Source organism: Ambystoma mexicanum, chromosome 2q, assembly GCF_040938575.1.
Source record: "Ambystoma mexicanum isolate Mex_15411 chromosome 2q, UKY_AmexF1_1, whole genome shotgun sequence".
Taxonomy (NCBI): Eukaryota; Metazoa; Chordata; class Amphibia; order Caudata; family Ambystomatidae; genus Ambystoma; species Ambystoma mexicanum.
In genome coordinates, this window is record NC_090924.1 from 598,175,262 (window position 1) to 598,197,918 (window position 22,657).

The window sequence follows — 22,657 nt, forward strand, 5'->3', positions numbered from 1 at the left end:
CCCCCAGCAAGCTTAGAGGAAAACAGGTACAATTTTAAACACAGGCAAAATCCTATTAAATGTGGTGGCAATGAAGTGAAAAATATACTCAAATTGCTTTTAATTCCCTATAGGAGGTTCAGGGTGGGTGATAGCTACTTTAAATCAGTTCAGGATCACTTTAGCAATGCTCTATGAATGATTGTCAGGTTGCATACGAATTTCTGCAAAGGAAAGCAAGGAGCTGCTATTTTGACAAGTGAAGAAATTGAGCCAAATCGCAAATCGCGGCAATTTTTCCGAGCGCAATTACGGAAAAAGTATGAGCCCAGAATCTTAGCTTTAAGATGAAAGTTAAATTTCGTTCCTAGGACAAACGGTTCCCGAGATACAGTCGATTTTGTGAAGGTAGATTCTCAAAATAAAAGTAAAGCTCAGAATGACAGATGACAATTTTTCAGCTTTGAATCAAAAGGAAGGGACACGATTTCTATGATGCAGTTCTCAATAGGTTAAAATAGTTTGAATTAGATTATTTTAAACTAAGAGATTGGTTTTGCACAGTCCTGGCTGAGTACTCACACTATATGTTGGACAGGAATGCGACTTCGTCACGGATCGGGTCAGGATTGGCTGCGGTTCTCTGGTACTGGTTCCGCGCACAGCGATCTGGGTCAGCTCTCAGCACTGCACAGCGATCTGGTCTGGGTCTGGTCTCTCTGGATAATTCTGCCTTCTGGGTCTCTGGTTCTGGCAAAAGTTCTTGGCAAAAATTCAAACAGCTCGCCCGGCTGTTGAATAGTTTGCAAATGATTTGGAGGCCTGCTGAAAAAGGATTCAGCTTGTGGATTCAGGCCTCTCTGCTACAAGTTCTGAAGTTAATTTCTGGTCTCTGGAGATTGATGGATTTGAAGTCTGAAGTCTGGATGTGAAGTTGTCTGTCAAAATGCTCCGCAGAAAGTGAAAAAGAAAAAGTCCCTACCTGGCTTCCAGTGGCTCTTTTTATGTGTTTTGAAAATGGGTGGGTCGGCTAACTCTGCATGCCCAACCCTCTCAAGATTTGATAGGCTAAATGATTCTTTGGTCCCTGATTTGAGAAAGGATAGTGTGTTAGAGTGATGTCAGCCATTTACGATCTATTGAAGAAACTCCCCTTTGCTTTTACCTTAGAAATCATTTTTCATAACTACACATATTTCCCAGATACACAGTTGTTTGACATTACATGTACATATTGCAGATTACTTAAGGTACATTCTGGCCCAACTCTGATCTTCATGGGGGCTTGCATTAAAAAAATGACAACTTATTTTTGTTTTTAGTTGATTTACCAATATCGGACATTTACCAAAAATGGCACACATGTACACCGCCTTTCTACCCATATTCCAGTAAATTTTAATTTTTCTAGCGTGAACCCCGTGTCTGCAATCTCCATAATTCATGGGGTTTTGCCTCAGAACATCGTACGGAAATGAGTTTGGACTCAAATTGTAGGTTCCATTTTAAGGATCTCCAAATTGTACATTCCTGTCATCTGCTTACAATTAGTTATCAGTGGTTTTATAAAACATATATTTGCCTTCAATTCACTTCAGTGTTTGGGTCTGCCCCCAGAAACTTGGGAGTCGGGGATCACATGTCTCTTCTGCCGGGCAGAGCTCTGTTTACAGTCCACACCCAAATTAACATACCCCATTCAATTGCAAGAGTCTATTGTGTCGGCTGAGGTCAGCAGGCCGGGGGCCACTCTGCATTTGGTTAGCATGTCCATGTGATCTCCTGGCTTCTTGTGTGTAGATCTGAGGTGAGAAGGTTTCTCAGCCTCTTGCAATGTTAATTGCAGGTGTTTAAATTCTTAATTAACCAAAAGGGCTTTGAAGTTTCCAGCTGTCTCAGGAAGCTGGCAACTCCTGAAGTACAGTTCTACTGTCAGAGTTTAGACCGCTAGCGCCGGCTTGTGTCCAAAGTTGGTACTGCCCCCATTTTTTTAGGAGTTGTCTTGAATTTGACAGGAGGGTTTTGCTTGACAGCTCTAATCCTTGCTGCCATTGTTTTGATGGACATCCTTACAGTAGAGTGGTGATGTGGAACCCCCCTCAAGAAGGTTGAATCTTTAATGTGGTCTTGTGCCCCTGATTTTAGCAACTTGTTGACATCAATTAAAAACGGATTTTGAACAAATTGAAATGGACATTTTGAGCTTGCACTTGAGAGAAACAGCAGTGATTTCAAGGCGCTTTTGATCTAACAGGCACTGCTATTTTTCCTTTGGCACCACCTTTCACCCCTGGCGCTTCCGGTCCATCACGCTTGCACTGGTGGGTGGCAGGTTAGGCGACCATTTTGGTGTGCGCAAAACTGCGCGGTTCTCCTGGTTCTGGGATAGAATGATGGGCGGCGACAGCTCATCCCCACATCTATCCAGTCTATTGATTTAGTTTTGTTCTGGGATAGAATGATGGGCAGCGACAGCCCATCCCCACATCTACCCAGTCTATTGATTCAGTTTTTGTTGTCGCCTAATAATTCAACATGGGTCAAAACCCTTGACACCTGGGTGGTGTGCACCGGTGGGTCCTGCTCCTATAACTTGTACTTAACATATAACTTAATTAAGCAACCTAATAAAGTAACTGAAGCAAACTTGCCTCCACAGTCTGAAACTAATGCTCAATTTTTGCACCAATCGCATAGCTCCTTTATGACTGTTCATAAGAGTGTGGTTGGCAGAGGGAGTAGTGAAATGGAATCAACATTTACTAGATTTGCAGGATCCATTCACTCACTCCAAATGGTCCATTTAGGGTAGCAGAGGTTGTGTGAAATGCAATTATTTTTATTTTTTTTCTGCACATGTTCCTTGAATTGTAACACAACAGGAATGGAGATCCTAGTTATGCAATGGCTTCCTGAGAACTGCAGAGAGTTAAACCAATCAAGCATCAAGTGCACGTTGGAATTGTACTTCACATGTCACACTTTTTTTTGTTTTAACAATGCTAACGAATTGGAACAATAAGAAGGCCTGGTGGGAAACTGGGATGGTTTCCTCTGGCTCTTCTAGAGGTTACAAGATCGATTTGAATGGATATCTAAGTTACAATTGATCTATTTCAGGTCTCGTATGTGATTCGAGATGAAGTGGAGAAATACAATCGGAATGGGGTGAATGCACTTCAGTTGGACCCTGCTTTAAACAGACTGTTCACAGCTGGCCGAGATTCTATCATAAGGATATGGAGTGTCAACCAACACAAGGTAATATACAATGAGGAATAAAATCCTGTTGGAATACACACATTATTTGGTCACAATGTAGTACTGACTTTCATTCTGGGAAGTCTGTTGAAAGCCCACCTGTGAAATGTTCTCTGAATTCTATGCTTCCAACATATTCTACAATTTCATTCTTGCAGTGCTGTTAATTAAACCTTTGGTACAGAAACTAGATTAACAAAAAACATTTCCTTTTGGTTAAGATAAAACCATCCTTTTTTTGTTTACAAGTATTAGAATATGAACAAATAAAAACAAATAGTAGTTCATAATGACAGAATATATCCTATGCAATTGAGAATAATCAATTAAATAATAGCACGGCACAGAGGTATAATAGCAGTAATATAGAGGGGCAAAGAGAGTATGCATGGTATAAATGATTCATCATCCAATAAACTGAACAGAATATGATGCAGAAATATAAGGAGCAGGTAATGTAACTTTAAAAATATTACAAATAACTACTGCCAATAAATCAGAACTACAAATTTGAGAGAGTATAACGTGGACTGACCAGAGAGAGAGAGACCCACAAGAGACTCACAAGATACAATAAGAATACGGGTGGAGGAGAGCATAATAAATTCATTTAAGGACAAGCTGGTGTAAGAACCGCCTACTAAAATAAATGGCCCATGTGTGACTAGAATAGATATAATTTACTAACAATCCATGAGCAGACCTGTTATGAAAGGCTAGGTAATTGGTGAAATTAGCTCATTTGGTATTCAATTTAGACATTGCATTAAGCTGCGTAGCCATACATTGTGCAATATTGTATCTGACCAATATTATTCCACCAACCTGTAATAGAAAGATTATGAAATTGTTTCCACTTCACAGCTATTAACTTAATGGCAATGGTGATGCACAGGTCGTACAACAAATATGAATCGTCTAACTCGTGGGCATGAAACGCAATGCTGCCTAATAGAATACCTGTAAAGGAGAGTGGGAGGTTAACACTAAAAATACTATTTTAAGATCTCCATATGTCGTGCCAAAATGTGTGAACAAATGGACAATCAAAAAAATATGGTTGAAACATCCTAAAGTGTTTCCACAGGACCAACAGTTTCGATCGGTGCTATGTCCCATCTTAAATAACTTCATTGTGGTAATGAAGGCTCTGTGTAAGGAAAAGAAGCCATTTTATGTGGTGTTTGCCAAGGTGGATATACGCTTCACCTTAGACCAAACCACTGCTCATCAAACACCATGCCACAGTAATTCTCCCATCGGGATGGGACAGCCCATTTTGAAATGGCATGTTATTTCTCAGCAAAGAACCTGTAGACATGAGCCGCTTTAATGCCAGAGGATATGGCCAAAGTCATTAAGTATTGGGGCGCAAGAAGGAAAACCCTGAGTGCATAAACATTTAGAAAGTAAAGGGCTAACTATATAAACCAGATCACATAAACTGATGGGGGAAAGTAACAGTTTTACTAGAGAGAACCAAGAAAGAAAGTCAGAACAATCAGACGATGCAAGCCAAGTACAAGATTGTTGTAACAATGCATTGGGGCAACACCTAAAGTCAGGAAATCGGACACCCCCATTCTCAAGATACCCTAAGCTTACCAATGGCAATTCTTTTGTTTCTACCTCTACCCCAAAGAAAATTAGTTGGCATACAATCAACGGATCTAAAGAAAGTGGCATGAAGGAGAATAATCATCTTTTAATTTTGGCAGGTTCAGCAACTGACATTGTTTCTTGCAACATTGGAAACCTAGTATATTTGGAGCTCTTTTGGTGTTCCCTTCCATTCTAACTCTAATAACTTCTTCACCTTGTTGATTTTTAATACCTACCCATCCCTTCTGCTTTGTGAAAAAAGGAAAACATGTAGCCCCCTTACCAGAATAAAAAGATGCATAACTTCAAAGGAAGGCATTGAGGATATGTATTCATATAAGCAGCAGTGTCTGTTTCTATTTAAAAAGATTGGCAAATATAATGTCCAGGGATTGAGCAACCATACTAAGGCCTGCAAAATCATGGCCTATGCCAACAGACATGGTTGTAAAATCCTGTTGCTGCAAGAAACACATTCCACGGGCCGCCTGGCGGGTGCATGGCACCATCTTGGGGTCCTAACAGATACTTTACCTCCTATTCTACACAAGCCAGAGGCGTGCTGACACTCGTCCATAAATCCATCAAGTTCGTTCTACATAAAAGCTACATAGATCCCAAGGATAGATATGTTGTCTTACACTGTACTATAGTCAACAGGGAGTACATTCTTGTGAACACCTACGGTCCTAATCTGGATACCCCTGAAAATGTGGACACTGTGGCAGCCATACTGCTGGGATACATGGGAATACAGATAATATGGGGGGAGACATGAACTTCATACTGAACATCATTATGGACAGGACTGGGACCGCACCCAGGCTCCTGTCCAGCGCTGCACGCAGACTACATAATCTTTGCGCAACACTTAACATTCAAGATGCCTGGAGAATACTGCACCCTTTACGGTGTGAATATTCCTACTATTCCTCTGTCCACGATAGCTCCTCCAGGATTGATTTATTTCTAGTGTCAAGTGGGATGCTGGCAAGGTGGACGGTGCACAGATACTAACACGCACTTTATCTGACCACGCCCTGATTACCCTTTCGGTGGAAATGGGAACACATATTCCCGTCACACAGCACGTGGCGCTTTAAGTCCACGGCTCTTAGAGACATTGTGTTTAAGGCTGAAATCTTAGCTGACATCGAGTCCTTTTTTGAGCACAACACCCCCCCAGACTACTTCCTTTAGTGTTCGGTGGGATGCTTTCAAAGCATACATCAGGGGAATGTCCATGTCCAGAGAAGCGGGAGTGATAAAATCGCTGCCCTTGATCGTTCCAAAACCAAGCTACGCGAGTTAGAGCGGGAATGTGCGACCACGACTGATCCCGCCAAACTTGCTCCAATTAGCGAGGCACTCCAGACATTGAACACATATGCCACCAGAGAGGTCCAGTACTATAGTCGTCCACAGGCTTCTCGAAGATATGGAGAGGGCGATGGGCCTGGGAAAACGCTAGTTATTTTAATGAGAGCGGAATGGGGCCAGTCCCAGATTCTATCAGGGATGGCCAAGGCCTCTTACAGTTGTCGGACCAACAGATACTGCATATATTTACAGAATTGTATACAACCCTATATTCCCAACCGCCTGAACACACTGAACAATATATGCGAGACTTCCCTGATTAAATACCTACAACATGCGTCTCCCCCTCTACTAGAGATCAACTAGACTCCCTGATCGCCCTGGACGAGATTGACAAGGCCATTTCGGACCTGCCTAAAGGTAAAGCGCCCGGTCCTGATGGACTCACGGCTGAATTCTATCAGGAACACATATCTATACTAGCCCCCATGCTATTAGAAGTTTGGGATGAATCACTCCGCGTGTCTGTCCCACCCCCTCCCCCCCCTTGCAGGAAGCTGTTATAACAGTATTGCTCAAGCCTGGCAAGCCCAGCGATGAGTGGGGTTCATACAGGCCCCTTTCCCTTATGAATTTAGACACTAAAATCTTTGCCAATGTGATAGCGAACCTTTTCCTCCCGATCATGTCACATCTGGTCCACGAAGATCAGGCGGGCTTTGTGCCGGGGAGATCCACCTCTCAAAGCATCAGGCGGCTGTTCAATGTAATGGCTCGGATTGACCAGGACGCGCGCGCAGTCGCGGTTACACTCGATGCTCAGAAAGCATTTGATATGGTATCATGGAAGTACATCTGGCTGGTGCTGGAAACAATGGGCATTGGCCCCAATATGATTGGGTAAATCAAGCTGCTGTACATCTCCCCAGTGACTAGGGTCCGGGTTAACTCTGCCATCCACTCTATTCACCCTCTTCAGGGGCACCCGTCAGGGCTGCCCATTCTCCCCGATCCTTTTTGCTCTTACGATTGAGCCTATGGCGGATCACATCAGAGAGCGCCGTTCCCACAGGGGGATTAGGCTAAAAGATGCCCCTGAAATCATATCCCTGTATGCAGACGACGTGCTCCTATATATTAGGAACCCAGCCACCCATCTTGACCCCATACTACGTGACATCACGCGCATAGGCACCCTTTCAGGATTCATAATCAATTTTTCCAAATACGAGGTCTTTCCCCTCACCAACTCTACACAACAACCTATCACTGAATACCCACTCCGCTGGTCCCCCGGCGGTATCAAATACCTGGGAGTCCAGGTGTCGTTAAATAGGTCCACCTTGCTCGCAGATAACTACCTGACTGCATCGCAGATGGCTGAGTCGAAAATGGCACGATGGTGCTCTCGCCCGCTGTCGTTCACCGGGAGTCTTATTAAGATGGTCCTACTGCCCAAACTGTTATACGTTTTCCGTAATGTACCCATTCGGCCCGGGGGGAAATACTTCAAGCGCCTTCATGCATCATGCGCACAATTTTCATGGCACTCTGGTGCGGTCCGCAAAAAGTGGGCTGATATGACGCTCCCATATGAGAAGGGGGGGGGGGTTTCACCACTCCTAACTTCATGTCCCGGGAGGATAGCTCAGCGGCAGCGTGCGCGTCTTGGAAGCAAGACGACACGAAGCAGCAACAGGTTCGATCCCCGGGTCCGCGCTTAGAAACCTCCGGGTGTTTAAGCGCGTTATAAATACGTAACTAAGACAAAAAATGCGGGCTGTGTGAGCGCTTTATAAATGTAAATAAATAAATATCTTATTGGACCGCAGCGCAAGTGCAGTACGCCACTCACTGGTACCCCGGCTCCCCAACTCGCCCGCATGTTAAGCTTGAGACCTTCGCAGCAACTGGGGTTAACATAATGTCCCTTATAGTACATCAGCACTATACACCCGATTCTCCTATTGACCCAATTGGAACCACCTTGTGCGCCTGGAAACGACAGCAGCCCCCCCCCCCATATTATAAATGGCTCCCAGTGTGGGCCTTCCCTGGGCTGCAGCCTACACACGACACCGCTCTTGCTCGACACTGGCGGACACTAGGCTATCGGGCAATAATAGACTTCTACCCTGAGGGCAGGTTCATTTACCCACAGACATGGAAGCCGGGTCAGTCTGGATCCGCGCTTGAGACCTTGCAATACTATAGGCTCCGGGCTGCATTCCGCTCTGCATGGCCCACTTTTCCTGATGAACCCCCCCCGACACTCCGGCAATAGCATTCATTGCCAACTCGGGCGGTGCCCGCGGTTTAGTTTCCTCTCTATATAAGATATTACTAGAGGGCACCCCAATTCAGATTTCCAGGGCGCGCGATGAATGGGCAGAGGAACTGGGCTTCGAGTTCTCCGATCAGCTGTGGGGGAAGATGTGCTTGCATACCAAAAAGTCTCCCTTAACTTCCGTTACAGAGCTATGCAGTACAAACTACTGAACAGATTGTACTACACCCCTCTCAGGATATCTAAGTTTGCCCGCACTACCACGCATCCCTGTCCCCACTGCAAGGCAGAGAACCCAGATCACTTGCATATGTTTCTGACCTGCCATGAATTGAAAAACATTTGGGGTAGTATCCTGAAGACACTTACTGAAGTAATTGACACTGCAATTGACCCCGACCCAGTGGGGATCTTGTGGGGAATGGAAAACTGATGATGTTAAACGTATGGCTAAATTCCTTCATATTAGTTGCATAGTGGGCAAATAATTTATACTCCAAAGCTGGAAGAGCCCCTCTGCCCCCACGTTCCAGAAGTGGCTTAACATGCTCCCGAAACTGTGAGGAAGAATACATTTCTATGCTCCCTGCCCATTCCCGCCCTAAGAGCATATGGACGGCATTTAATAGCTACCTTAACAACCAAGACTCGATAACATCTGAGAGTGACTCATCCCCGCCCCCTTTGGAAAGTACATGATCACCATGTAATACTGTGTTCTATTGATTACCCATGTACTGTGCTATTGCCTTTGTGGTTAGTGTAACATTGTTCATGTATACATTGATGCATCTTTCGCTTCGGCATGCATGCTTGTTATAAACCTCTGCCACCAAAAATAAAAGTAAAAAAAATAAGATTTGTGAATAAAAGTTACATTAAAATTAAAACGCAATTTAGATCATGCTAACGTTTTGTGAACCGTCAGCCACATTGGTTGAGTAAATATGGCTGTCGCTTGTAGTTCAGTAGACTGCAAGCTGGTGGTAATTCAAACCAAAATATGTCACCTTAGATGGCGACTCCAGAAGTTCTATACAGCAATGCATTACTGCAGACGTGTGGAGTAACCACTTCCAGAAATTATATACCGAACATTGAGATTTCGGTGCAAGAAGTGCCAACCTGACCACATGTAATATAAGTAACCCAGATGAGGTGAGAACATTCACACTTGAGGAAATTAGAAAGGCAACCCTCCTGCAAAAGTGTGAGGCTTCAGGCCCAATAAGGTACCATCTCCTTTATTTAAATCAAAATCCAATATCTGGACCCTATTTTATTCGCCTCTTGTTAGGTGGCACTGCCGTTCCTTTCGCTTGGACTCTAGATCAGATTGTTTCCCTATACAAGAAGGGGCTGTGAGGTGGCCATGATGATCTGGTCAATTACCACACAATTTCACTCTTGGATTCATGCGCCAACATTTATGCTAGGGTCAGACTTAAGTCTAAGTCTAGGCAAGTGGATCACTGAAAACAGAATAATTGGTCAGATGCACAGGCTTCCAGAAAGGCCCTTGCATGCAAGCTTTCTGTTTATTCATTCTCGTGCATAAGTACATGGCTCTTAGTAACGGACCGTTATATACTGTCTTCATAGATCTGAGGACTGTATTCAGCGGGGTGCCACGGGCCAAACTCTGGGAAGTCTTAACCTGAATACATCTTCAGAGCTGTTTAATCATTGTATAACAATAACGAGACAGTAATTCTCTGAGTTGAGTGGGGATGTTAATCACCTATTAGGATACATAAGGGATTTAGGCAGGGCTGTGCCTTGGCAACTACACTGTTCTGTGTATTTGTAAACTATGGTATAACTGAGCGGTTGGTCTTTCAAACTGATGCTCCAAGTTTAGGTCCATAGATTAAAAATGTCCATACCCCCCCCCCAACCCTCAAGCCCTTTGTCTATATATTGTATTCCAATTCGGTACATTACCAGTTGCATCACTGACTCAACTCGTGGGGAATTCTTGTTAATATTTCTAATTATTCTGTCTGAACTCTGCGTCATTCCAACAAGTGTATCTAAAGCCTGTACTACGTAATGTTAATGTGTGTACCATGTCTGAGGCCAGGATACTTTGTAGATCCATAAAGGATATGATGGTAGTTTACCCAGTATCAAAATGTATCCATAGTGCCTGATGAAAGATCTGCCGGTCTGTAAGGACGGGCATGGTGGATACCATAGAAGTTGGATGTATTTTATGATTTTGACTGTCTGTACTTTTGTTGTTTGATATGCTTTTCACACTATGCCTTCACTCAAGGCTGCCTAAAAGTGATAATCATTGAGCACTTAAAATCAACATGCTGGGTCTGGTGAATTAGCTATAAGGTTAAAAATTGTGGCTTTCCTTAAACTAACACACTTGTTATGAATGTACCGATATTAGTTGTAGCAAAATTTGTGATATTTGATATACTAAAACTCATACAGGTTGGCTACTCAAAGAGCGGCGGGTTCGTGAGTCGAGCAGGCATCGAGAATTATGTAGACGTTTGAGTCCTAGGATAGCAACTGGAATTGTATTTCCAATATTGTTTGACATGCTTAGTATAAAGTACTTGCTATTGTGAATGCCCCAAAGACATCACTAGTGAGTTTTAAATGCAATCATATTGAGCTTGATGTATAAGTAACTAATTCAAATATTTGTAACGGTTTGGACAATACTGTTATTAGCTGCGAGACTTTTTGACGAACAAACATTAACAAAGCTTTTGGGGTGGCATTTGGGACACCTTTCATGGAACGCCTCTAAATCACCTGTGTGCTAAAATTCTCTGAAGTCTCTTCTCTGGTCATCCCCTCATCGCATACAAGATTTTGAAGGGCTGTAGGAGGTGGTAATCCAGGATCCAGCCATTTCTTTCTCATCTCCTGTTCCTCACTCCGTGTGCAGGCATAATGATGTCTATTTGCTTTCCATATATATTGGTTGGGAGTAGGGTGTGGCGAGGATTGCCTCCTTTTGGCCAGTTTTTCTTCAGATTGATCAGACTTTCAAGACCTTTTTTGTTCTTCAAAACCTTTTTATACTGCAACATACATTTTCTTGATCGTGGATTTGGACGCATGACAAATATTGAATTGATGCCTGATCTTTGGGCTCCTGTCTCGTATAACTTTGGCTATACTCGCTTATCTGTTGATACAAGTTCGACATTGAAACCTGTGGATTCAAGAAGTTCAATCGATTTTTGTAAAACCATAAGTGGAATATTTGGAACTAAAGCTAGGGGACTGACAATCGTTTGCCAACCTCACGAAAACTAGACCTTTTGGAGAATGTCAAACCACTTAACAAGACTGACTGCTGCAACATTGCCAAGAAGAGGTTGGGCATACCAAGAAAGACTGTTTTGTTCCATCGTCACAGGTACTTTGCACTGTGAGGTTGGTTCCAATTGCATCTTTGTTAACATATTGTTTGCCACAAGCTGTACAGAGTCTTGATGTGGTGCATTTCAGCTTTTTAATCCCTTAACTGCCATGGGTATTTCCCCCTTGTTACAAGGCCTTTTTTGGCGATTTCAGTATGTCGCCATTCAATGCCTTGTAACATTATTGTTATGAGATATCTCTGCCAAATTTGGCCCCTTTTTTCCCAAATGTAGGCGGTCGTAACGCCATCCAGGAAACCTAGTTTGCTGTAGGGGGGGGGGGGGGGTGAGAGAAAATAACCAAAATGGGAGAACACTGGGTTTTTTCAGAAAATTCCAATAAAATGATGTACAAAGAAGCATGTATTTTTTTTTTTTTTTTTTCCTTGTAAGAGCTAGGAACAAATGGTTTGCTGTGCTGAATTCCCCATTTTCCCAGATTTCAAGAACAGGTTGAGTGGAAACTAAAGAAACTTATTTTGATATGGTTATCCACCGTTTTGAGAGGAAGGCGATTTTGGCCTTTTTTTTTCCAGTAGGACATTCCTGGAAGAAAAGGGTATGAAAGCTGAATGGGAGGACAGAAAGGCATACATTGCTGAAAAGTATACAAAATTCCAAGTTTAAGAAGGGGCGAGTTGCACTGGTCAGGCAACAACTATGTAGGAAGAAATTCCATAGAAAATGACAGAAAAAAGGTATGTGGCGGACATGGTTGGCCCGGTAAGGCAATGGCTTCTGTGAATTTTGAGAAAAACAATGCTCCGCTACATTACCCCGACTCTTCCAGTTAGGAAATCACACATTTCTTGTAATGTTTCACAAAACAAGCAATACCACAAGCCAAATACAGAGCCATGGTACACAGGAGTTTTATGCTTACGGCCTAAACAGATGTACTTGGCATGTGTAAATAAGGAAACAAATGTGGTGAGGAAGGGCAAGCATACATTTTTTGAAAGGGCACAGGCAGACCTTTTGAAGAGTAGGTGACTTGTGCGGGTTACAAAAGTGTAGTGCCTAAAGCAGTAACTAAATGTAGGTCACATTTGGGAAATTAAAGGATTGTGTGACAAAGGGCAGCAGCAAATTGGTTGAAACGATATGAAAACCACACAAACACAACAAATGGCCTACCTTCCCGCGTTCCCAGAGGTGTCCCGATGAAAACGGTACCTCGCATGTGTGGGTGCACTTACCTGGGCGCAAAGGCTAAAACACGGGTAACCTTAAGTCTTTCGGCACAGCAGATTTTCAGGAATTTTGCTCATGCAGACAACCTTCAGATTTGGGCCTACGGTGTCGAAGCCACCAAGGAAAACGGGGAACACCATGCATTTCCGAAAAGAGGACACCCGTGGGAATCCACAGATGTCTGACTTGGGCAAATCGGCCCAGAATCTATTACCCACAACCCCCGGCAAAGTCTGAAATGTGACAAACCACATTTGGGCATATTTCACTCTGCTCACCCACCGACTCCACCAGCAACACATGGTCTACCTTCCGCGTTCCCACAGGTGTCCCGAGAAAAACGGTACCTCACATGTGTGGGTACACCTACATGGGCGCAAAGGGAAAAGGCTAAACCACTGGTAACCTACATATTTGGGCCTAGGGTGTAGAAGCCACCAAGGAAAACATGGAACCCCATGTATTTCTGAAAAGAAGACCCCTGTGGAATCCAGAGGTCAGGCTTGCACGAATCGCCCCATAATTTATTACCCACAAGTCCTGGCGAAGACCCACATGGGAGACTGGTACCCAAGGCCAGGACGTTACCCCCGACTTTCCTGTAGCTCTGGCTGGCCTGCGTTACAGCTCCTCCCTCCGGGAAAGGACGGGTAATGTCCTGGGCCTCCCTGGAACCAACGCTGTGCTTGGGGACGTTCAACCCACATGGGAGTCAGCCGCCCATGGCCAGGGATATGACCCCCTACCACCTTGGAGCTCTGGCTGTGTTGTGTTACAGCTTCTCCCCTCTGGGAAAGGAAGAGGGACACTGCCGGAGCTCCCTGAAACCGTTGCTGGGCTTGGGGACGGTGAAACCACATGGGAGACAGCTGCCCAAGGCCAGGGACATCAGCCCCAACCGCCCCGAGCACGGGCTGGGCTGGGATACAGAATTTCCCTTGGGGGAGGGAAGGGGACCCTGCCAGTGCTCCCTGGAGCTGCCGCTGTGCTTGGGGACGGTACACCCACATGGTAAACGGATATGCGAGGCCGGGGACATCACCTCCAATTGTCCTGGAGTTCTTGCTGGCCTGTGTTACAGCTTTTCCCCACCAGGGAGTCCCGGCAGTGTGCCAATACCTCCCCGAAGGGAAAAGCTGTAACTCGGCCCATCCAGAACTCCATGACGGTTGGAGGTGATGTCCCCAGCCTTGGACATCCGTTTACCATGTGGGTGTACCATCCCCAAGCACAGCCGCAGCTCCAGGGAGCCCCAGCAGGGTCCCCTTCCCTCCCTCAAGGGAAATTCTGTATCGCAGCCCAGCCCGTGCTCCAGGATGGTCGGGGCTGATGTCCCTGGCCTTGGGCGGCTGTCTCCCATGTGGTTTGCCCATCCCCAAGCCCAGCTATGGTTTCGGGGAGCTCTGGCAGGGTTCCCGACTTTTCCTAGAGGGAAAAGCTGTAATGCAGGTCAGGCAGAGCTCCAGGGTGGTAGTGGGTCATATCCCTGGCGTTGGGCGGCTGACTCCCATGTGGGTTGAACGTCCCCAAGCCCAGCGTTGGTTCCAGGGAGGCCCAGGACATTCCCCGTCATTTCCCAGAGGGAAAAGCTGTAACGCAGGCCAGCCACAATACCCGGAAGTTTGGGGATCACGTGCTTGGCCTTTTGGCACCCATCTCCCATGTGGGTTGACCATCCCCCAAGTGCAGCAGCAGTCCCAGGGAGCCCAGCAGGGTCCCCCTCCCTTCCCAGAAGTAAATTCTGTAACGTATCCCAGCCAGACCTCCAGGCTGGTCAGGGGTGATGTCCCTGGCCTTGGGCACCCTTCTCCCATGTGGGTCGGACATCCCCAAGCCCAGCCTGTTACAGCCTTTCCCTCCGGGGAACTGCGAGAACTGCCACTGGCAAAACAGATTGCCAAAAAGGACGAGTTATCTCGTCCTTGGCACTATGGAGGTAATGTCAAGAAAGAGAGAGCTCGTCCTTGGCAATGAAGAGGTTAAAAAATGTCCAGCAGGCAGCCATCAAAAACGATATGTTTATAGCCCTTATGTTGTTGTTTTTGTGTGCATCAACACTGAGCAGAGTCAAAAGCTTCTGAGGTTTATGATGGAGTGTACTGTTTTTGGGAAGACCATTTGATGAATGTTTAACGATTGGTAAGGTAAGGTCTATGAAGAGTTGTCTCGCACCCGAGTGGGACATCCAGGGCAATTCAGAATTTCGAATGTAATACTTGGCCCAATAAAATAACTTTTTGAAAACAGTAGCTGATGGTCAAAAGCAAACCATTGTTACGTGGAAAAGTAATGTAACATGACGTGCTGATCATGTTTCTTTGGAGTTGTACACTTAAAAAAAAAAAATATATAAAGTTGCATCCTCTTGAGGAAACTGATCTTTGTGGCCTTCGAACCAGTGGCAGATAACTGCTGGCCTCAAGAACAAGACATTACATGTGGAGAACTCATTGGAGCGTCAGCTCTTTATCTACATGAAAGCTAAAAACATCTGGATATTGTGACAATCCTTTAGATGGTGTTGCTTATCCCCAGAGGGGAGCCCCTTTTCGTGAAGATAGGGAGGTGAGGCTGCTAACCGATAGTCCCCCTATGGGTGGTAACATGCATTAGGATCTCATGGGGAGGAACTCCCCTCCTGGGGACAAGGATGTGAATCTGGGACAATGACACTTTATCTCCCAACCCCACAGCGTAATAACGCTGAACCCTTCCTTACATATGGTAAAATCTGAGACTGTTACTGTAATGTGTCAGTCTTACTATGATGAGTACTGGGACAAAGAAGAACTCTACAGACATGCATGAAGAGTGTTTGACCAGCTGCTGTCAATCGAACTGAAGTTGCACTAGGGCAGTCCGAACTATTTAAGCTTAAAGAGTAAAGGACAAGGAGAGTGACATATGAAAGGAGAAGTTGGCGAGCTAGGAGGCTGCCAAAAGCCCGGGAGCTGGAAACAGGGCATTGGAAGGCTGTGTTAAAGTAGGTGTGTGAAGTTACAAAAAGGAACAGAGGAATGTTAGGAAAGCATCTCGGCAGTCGGCTGAGCATCGAACAACCTTGAAGCTGAGAGTTTGTTTAGTGGTGGCGTGACCTGTGGTGGGTGAACCGTGCGGTCCAATAACTATGCCGAGACCACCAACACTAGCCTAATGCAGAGCCGAGTAGGAGATCACATTGGAAGTACGAGGAACTGTGGTGGTTGTGCGACCTGTAAAGTGTGAACCATCTGGTCCAAAATTTGCACCCAGACCGCCAACGGGAAAGGACCGCAAAGTCAAGCAGACCGAAGAAGAGCAGAAGAAGAAGGAGAAAGGCTGAACCCGAGACCCGTGGCAAAAGCGGTGAAGAGTTCCCTGGGTGAAGGTAACAGGAACAGTGATCCGGGAGGGGGCCAGGAAAACGTGAGGGTGAAGCAAGCAAGAAGACCAGAGCTGTAGATAAAAAAAAAAAAAAATAAAAATAAATTAAAAAAAAAATAAAATAAATGTCTTTGGTCAGTCCTACAAGACTAGGGTATTGAAAAGTCAAGAAGGACTCAGTGAGATTCTTCACTACCCAGTGGATACACGTTAAAGGGCAGTGTTCAAGTTGAGCGAGTACAAAGTCTGTGGAGGGAACTTAAGAAATTGAAGAATCTACAATTAAAGGACTCGAGGAAAACCTGTTGCAAACTGGGTGAGCACTAGGGGGAGGGAGCCATTCTCCTAGTCCCGTGATATTTCTGGAACTTTGAGAAACTGCTAGCCTGGAGAAGGGTTGAGAAAATAACTCTTCCTCAGCTTAATCATTTTGGGAAACAGGAACTAAAGAAGCTGGGTAGGTAGAGACCAGCATCCCTTGGAAGTTGCCTTCAAGAGCATAGAGGCAACCAACCAAACCCCGCCCCTTCTTGAAGTGGAGAAGGTCTACATATGACCGACGAAAGTGTTTGTGTCGTCACTGGATCACCCCGTGAGTCAGCTTTCCCCTGGTCTTTTCAACAAAGAGACAAACCCCTTAAACCACTGCAAAAGGGAAGCAAACAAGGTGAAAAGGAACTAAATAAAAGACTTTCAAGTCCAGGTCTAACGCAAGCTAGGAGAAGTGAGGCATTCTCTTAGCCATAGGCAATTTGACCCAGGAGAAGAACGACATTCTCCTGGGATGTGGATTTGTTGTTTTGGACTTGTGTTCCAGTGTTGGGGATACTTTGGGAGTTTTGACTAGGACGGTACGTTTTTGCTTTTGACGTCACTGACTTCCTTACCTATCTGAGTTTTAGTTTGGCTAAGGTACGGAAAACCAACTCTAGAAATGGGGGTTGGGAGAGATGGGTTTTTTTAAGTTTTATAATGAATCTTTATAGCCAAATCTTTAAAGGCATGGTCTAGTAAAATTTTTTATTGTCCCTACGGGTCGGCCATGTTTTTTTTAAGCCGAAGTGGCTCAATCTTAGAAAACTTTCCTATGGACCTTACCTGAGTTTTCATCCATTAAACGCACGCGAAAACAGGCACCAGGGAGCCGCCATTTTGTGATAATCCTATCACTTGCTGCATCGCCCTGGTTGACCTGCTTCTGTGGCACTAAATCAATTCCCCCGCCCCCGAGCCTGACATTATCCAAACATTCATATTCCCGCCTCTCTTCGTGACGTTACTGTGCTGCGTAGGCAAACGCGCCCAGTCGTCTTCTACGCGACTCCACACAGAACCCGGAAACAAACACAGACCATCTCACAACACAGCGCGCCACAATTCGGAATATGAAACTGTACTTTAAAATCAAACAGCAACATGGTACATTTGGTAAAGTACATTTATTTGACATTAAATGTTTAGAGAATATTCAGCAATTGCCATATGAACTCCGAAAGCCATTTATTTTCTTTTATCTGTATCCGCCATGGTACACAGGGTGTTGCTTTTCGTTAAAAGAAGCACTTTGGAAGCACGGTGAACCGCAAGGCTGTTCCATCAACTAGGCACTAGTCCATCATAAAGGTTGATATGTTGCTTCTAGCCACTAGTACAGCATAAGGGCATGTGGGCCGTTGGCGATCGTCCCATAAAATTGTCGGTGTGCTCCAGTTTTTCACACGAAGCTGCAGGTGTCTGCTGTAAAAGCCATCTGCTGGTGTCTCAAACCGATGGCAGTAGCAGAAGGGGAGCAAATACCTGTTATGAAAACAAAAAAAATATAATTAGTCTCGCCAGCCGATCTTCATTAATATTACTCATTTTATTTATTACAGCCGATCAGAAACTATTTGCTTGCCAGGATAGTTCAATGGAGTATGTTCGGCTCTAAAATCAATGCGAAAAGTAATGAAATAAATCGAGGCCAACACACAATGATAAACGACAGTCTACATGCGTGAGGAATGATATGATATATGATATGGCATTTGTAACGCGCCTATACTCAAGTGTTTCAAGGCGCGACAAGGCAGGTGGGGAACAAGGGCAGACAGACAACGATCCTACTAGGCCAGGTGTCTTTCTGATCGCAAGGGGGGAGGAGGGATAAAAGTGCTGTACATGGTTAGTTGAATACAAATTAAATAGGGCCAGCTGGTGGCAAGTGCAAGGTAAATGCCGGGAGAAGGGGCTGAAGGATACAGAGACAGTCCCGTAGTGCAGGTAGGCAGTGCAGGGAAAAGTGGCTGGGCCAAGGACCAAGATCGGTGAGACCAGTGGACCTGCATGCCCATGTGCCCACTACGAACACGTTTTCCTTGCTTTTCCTAGCTCTTCATTCATTCATTTATTCATGCGTCCATTCATTAAATCTTCACTCCGGTATAAAAGCGTGTAAAGATTTACTTACATTATATTTGAAATTTCCATTCTGTCTCTTCGTAATGCAGTCTGTAAAACGGACCGTGCTCTTGACAACGATTTTTCGTATACTGAACTAAAATGAAACTCGGTCTAGTTTCTGAATTTTCAGCCTTATCGTCTCTTACGTTATTGCGCACCCCCTTCAAATGTAGTTCTTTCGGCATGGTCCCTGTCTCAAGGTCAAAAAACAATAGACCCTTATACTTCCAGTGCGACTTATGGGCCTTATCTGGGCGCGAGCTGAAAATCAAAGCCGCTGTCCTTCGCATTCTTTATTTGCAACATCACGTAGTATAGGCATCTGTGAGAACTTAGAATCCCTCTATGTAGTGCGCCTCAATGTGCAAATGCGAACTGGCTTCTCTCCCAAATGCCGCGGCCCGCTTGGCGCGTTCTAAGTGCCCCAATTTTGGCCCCGTTGTCTGCGAGCTTTGCAGCCCAAATTGAGACATTTAATTTTTGGCGGAAGGTCAGGGAAAGTATAAAGTACCACAGGAGTTGAGTTAAAAGTGAGATTTGTTTGTTTGTTTTATTATTTGCAATACGCAAGCCTCCCCTCCGTTAACAGTGCGCAGCATTTACATTTACATGAGATGAGACATGAGAAAAATATATACATACACATATATGAGGTGAATATAGAGAATTCAAAGATGACACCCAGCTTGTTTGCCACCCATGATGGTGAAGGTAGGGGTTAGGGTTACAGGTACACTTTACAATAACATTTATTTACAAAAAGACAATTGTATAGCAATTATTTAAACCGGGATTTGTACTTCACAACCAGCTGTGCTTCGGGTGGGCATGGCACAGTCGCAATGTTCGGTGGCAATGGACCACTGCTCTGCACAGAAACGTCCAAAATTCCATATCTGTGCTTCTCTAACACAGCAACAATAAGGCCTTTCACAAAGTCGAACTGCATTTCATCATAGACTGGTTTGATCACCCATTGCTTACTTCGTTTTGAAAACACCTTAGTGTAGCGAGGCATCCTTACTTTACCCCTAGTCCTAGATTGTTCACGTCCGACATTGCTGTTATGGGCCAAGACCGCTAGTAGAGTGCGATGTTTCATGCCCCGAAAGCTAAAATGCAAGCGCTTTGGCCTGTACTTTAGGCACATATTGTGGAACACCTCCAAATCTCCTGTGTGACAGAATTCTGTCAGTCCTCTCAAATCTCTCGATAGTTTTGTCGAAAACAATCTTCTCAATGGCTTTGTGTGTCGGTGAAGATGGAATCAACCACTTCTTCTTCCTCTGGGGACAAAGGGCCATGTTCACATTGGTGGAACTGTTGATTTGCTGTCCAGCGGTGAACGTTGGTACAGTGGTGCATCAGTGACCGCCATTTTTCAAGTAGTATTTCCACTGACCCTTCACAAGTTTTTGAGCTCCACCAAAGATGGTTGGTGATAGAATGGGACCACTGCAAAATACTTTCAAAACCTTTTTTTTTTTTTTTCCTGCAGCCGATATTTTCTTACTGATTGATTTAGCAAGATGCTATACGTCAAATTGATGATTAATATGTGGGAACTGCTCTCTCATTGTCTTGGCAATTGAAACGTGTCTGTCCGTGGCTATGAGGTCGATGTGCATTCCCCTTGATTGTAGATATTCCACTGATTTTATAAATCCTAGTTTCTCCATGGCCACTGACGATGTACATTGTGTTACCTGCACGACCACCGAACTCACAATTTTCTTACTATCCATGTCCTGAAAGTGGTAGGTGCAGTACTTGGCAGAAAATCCAGGGCTGTCGCACTGTCCATCGCCGGCTAGCCTGAATCGTTTGCCTTCGAATGTACTTGCTAGAGACAATTGTTCAATTTTCCAAGCATCACTAATGGCCGGAAACAGATAATCACGTTGGTATATGTAGTAGAGTGCTTAAGAAATGAAATGGAGTCCCACAAACTGAAAGAAAGCCTCTAACTTTCTAAAACTGGAGCCACTAAAAAGTGATGGAGCTGCACACAGTAGATTGCCTGCTGGCAGTTTCCCCAGCATCGGTTGTGCAGACCATGAGAACCTATGATTTTAATCTACAGGCGGCATTTATTTTGACGTTGCTGCCTTTTATTTGACGAGTCACATTAATCAATGGCTTCCCACATACTTTCCCTCTAATGGAATGCATACATTTCAGCATACTTATAATTTCCATCAAACAACTGTCGAATACAATGTATTTGCTCTCTTTCATTAGACTGTCTTCCTGCGTCAACGTTGTTTCGGCCTGTGACGTTGCGGAGATTTCAACACATTGGAAAGTAATATCGCTGATATCAAGTTCTGATGCGTCTATGGATGCTGCGGCTGGTTCATTCTCTGTCATTTCGACATCTATTACTTCGACATTGATGGGAGAACACAACAATGTCGACGGTTTTGGGTGGCAAATTTTTGGCGGGTGTAGATTGTGTAAATTGATCTGCACCTACTTCAGAGCTATCTTCAATAACATCTTCTTGTGGTGGTGCGGTCGCACAGTAGCAATGGTCCAATGCAACTTTGCTGTAGTCTCCAAACACAGTTAATTCATGTTCTGGCCATTGGACATGAGCATCTCGAGCCTGAACACGCCTCGCCTCAATTAATAGTTCCTCCATAGTGTACATGGTCTGGCAAGCAACATCTCTCATTCGCTTCACTGTCTGTGTATGTATAGTTCTGACACCCATGGGTAACTGGAGGAGAGATTGGAAAAGGGATGTTCAGTTTAAACACAAGATAAAGTGTAGTCCAATTGACTGGAAAAAAACATGAAATAGTCCCCAGTACAAACATTTTTTTAAAGTTATGAACTGTTTAACCTTTTTTTGTTTTTTTTTCTTTGCAACTTTTTTGACTCGACCTTCAACATATGCACACTGTAGCTCCGATTCGTTTCCTCATGTCCTCCCTTCCTCTTGCGCTGCAACGACTATTTTCTGTATCTGCATAGACGGCACGGAATGAGGCTCCATCGTCTCCCTGAAACATAGTACTTTCATTACTATGTATCAAAATATTGTTGGCATAAAACACACGTGAGGACGAACACACGGGTACATCTCAATAGCCAAACACGATTTAAACATTGTGTGCAACAATCAAACGACAAGTATTCGACCAGTGATGATCTATTTTGATGGAGCTGTCAGTATCCATACCTCTGGCTCTGCATGGACTGCCATGAATGGTGGTATTGGAGAGGAGGCATCCGCATCTCCCTGAAACACAGTACTTGCATTAGTATGGTTTTCAATATTGGAAACATAACACACTCTTGGAGTCGACGGCACAGGTACATATAAAGAGATAACCACAAATGATGCATTGTCTAAAACAATCCAGGAAAATATAAGTATGCAGATTTCATCGACTTATTTCTCCGATTCCTTTACATCTGCATCATCAAAATGGGATGTTGTGATTGTAGTGGAAGCTCCGTCGTCCCCCTGAAACACAGTACTTGCATTAGTATGGTTTTCAATATTTGAAACATAACACACACTTGGGGTCGAACGCACAGGTACATATAAAGAGATAACCACAAATGATGCATGGTCTAAAAGAATCAAGGAAAATCTAAATATCTAAATTGGATGTTGTGATTGTAGTGGAAGCTTCGTCGTCTCCCTGAAACACAGCACTTGCGTTAATAGGGAAGAAAGTATAGCAAATGGAATCACGTTATATGATCACGCATGATGGAGCTGTCAGTATCCATACCTCGTGCTGCTGAAGAATATCTATGGATGTTGCAAATGTAGTGCGCACTTCTGAAAGCTGTTGCG

The 22,657-nt window shown here is 44.5% G+C and overlaps 1 protein-coding gene across 1 annotated transcript in view; it reads left to right on the plus strand.

The window, feature by feature from the left end:
* WDR48 (WD repeat domain 48) overlaps positions 1-22,657 on the plus strand; it is a 1,182,842-nt gene that overhangs the window by 17,416 nt on the left and 1,142,769 nt on the right. Inside the window, exon 2 of the mRNA XM_069647743.1 lies at positions 3,100-3,240. Coding sequence (XP_069503844.1) covers positions 3,100-3,240 — 141 coding nt within the window. The remainder of the gene's footprint in view (positions 1-3,099; positions 3,241-22,657) is intronic.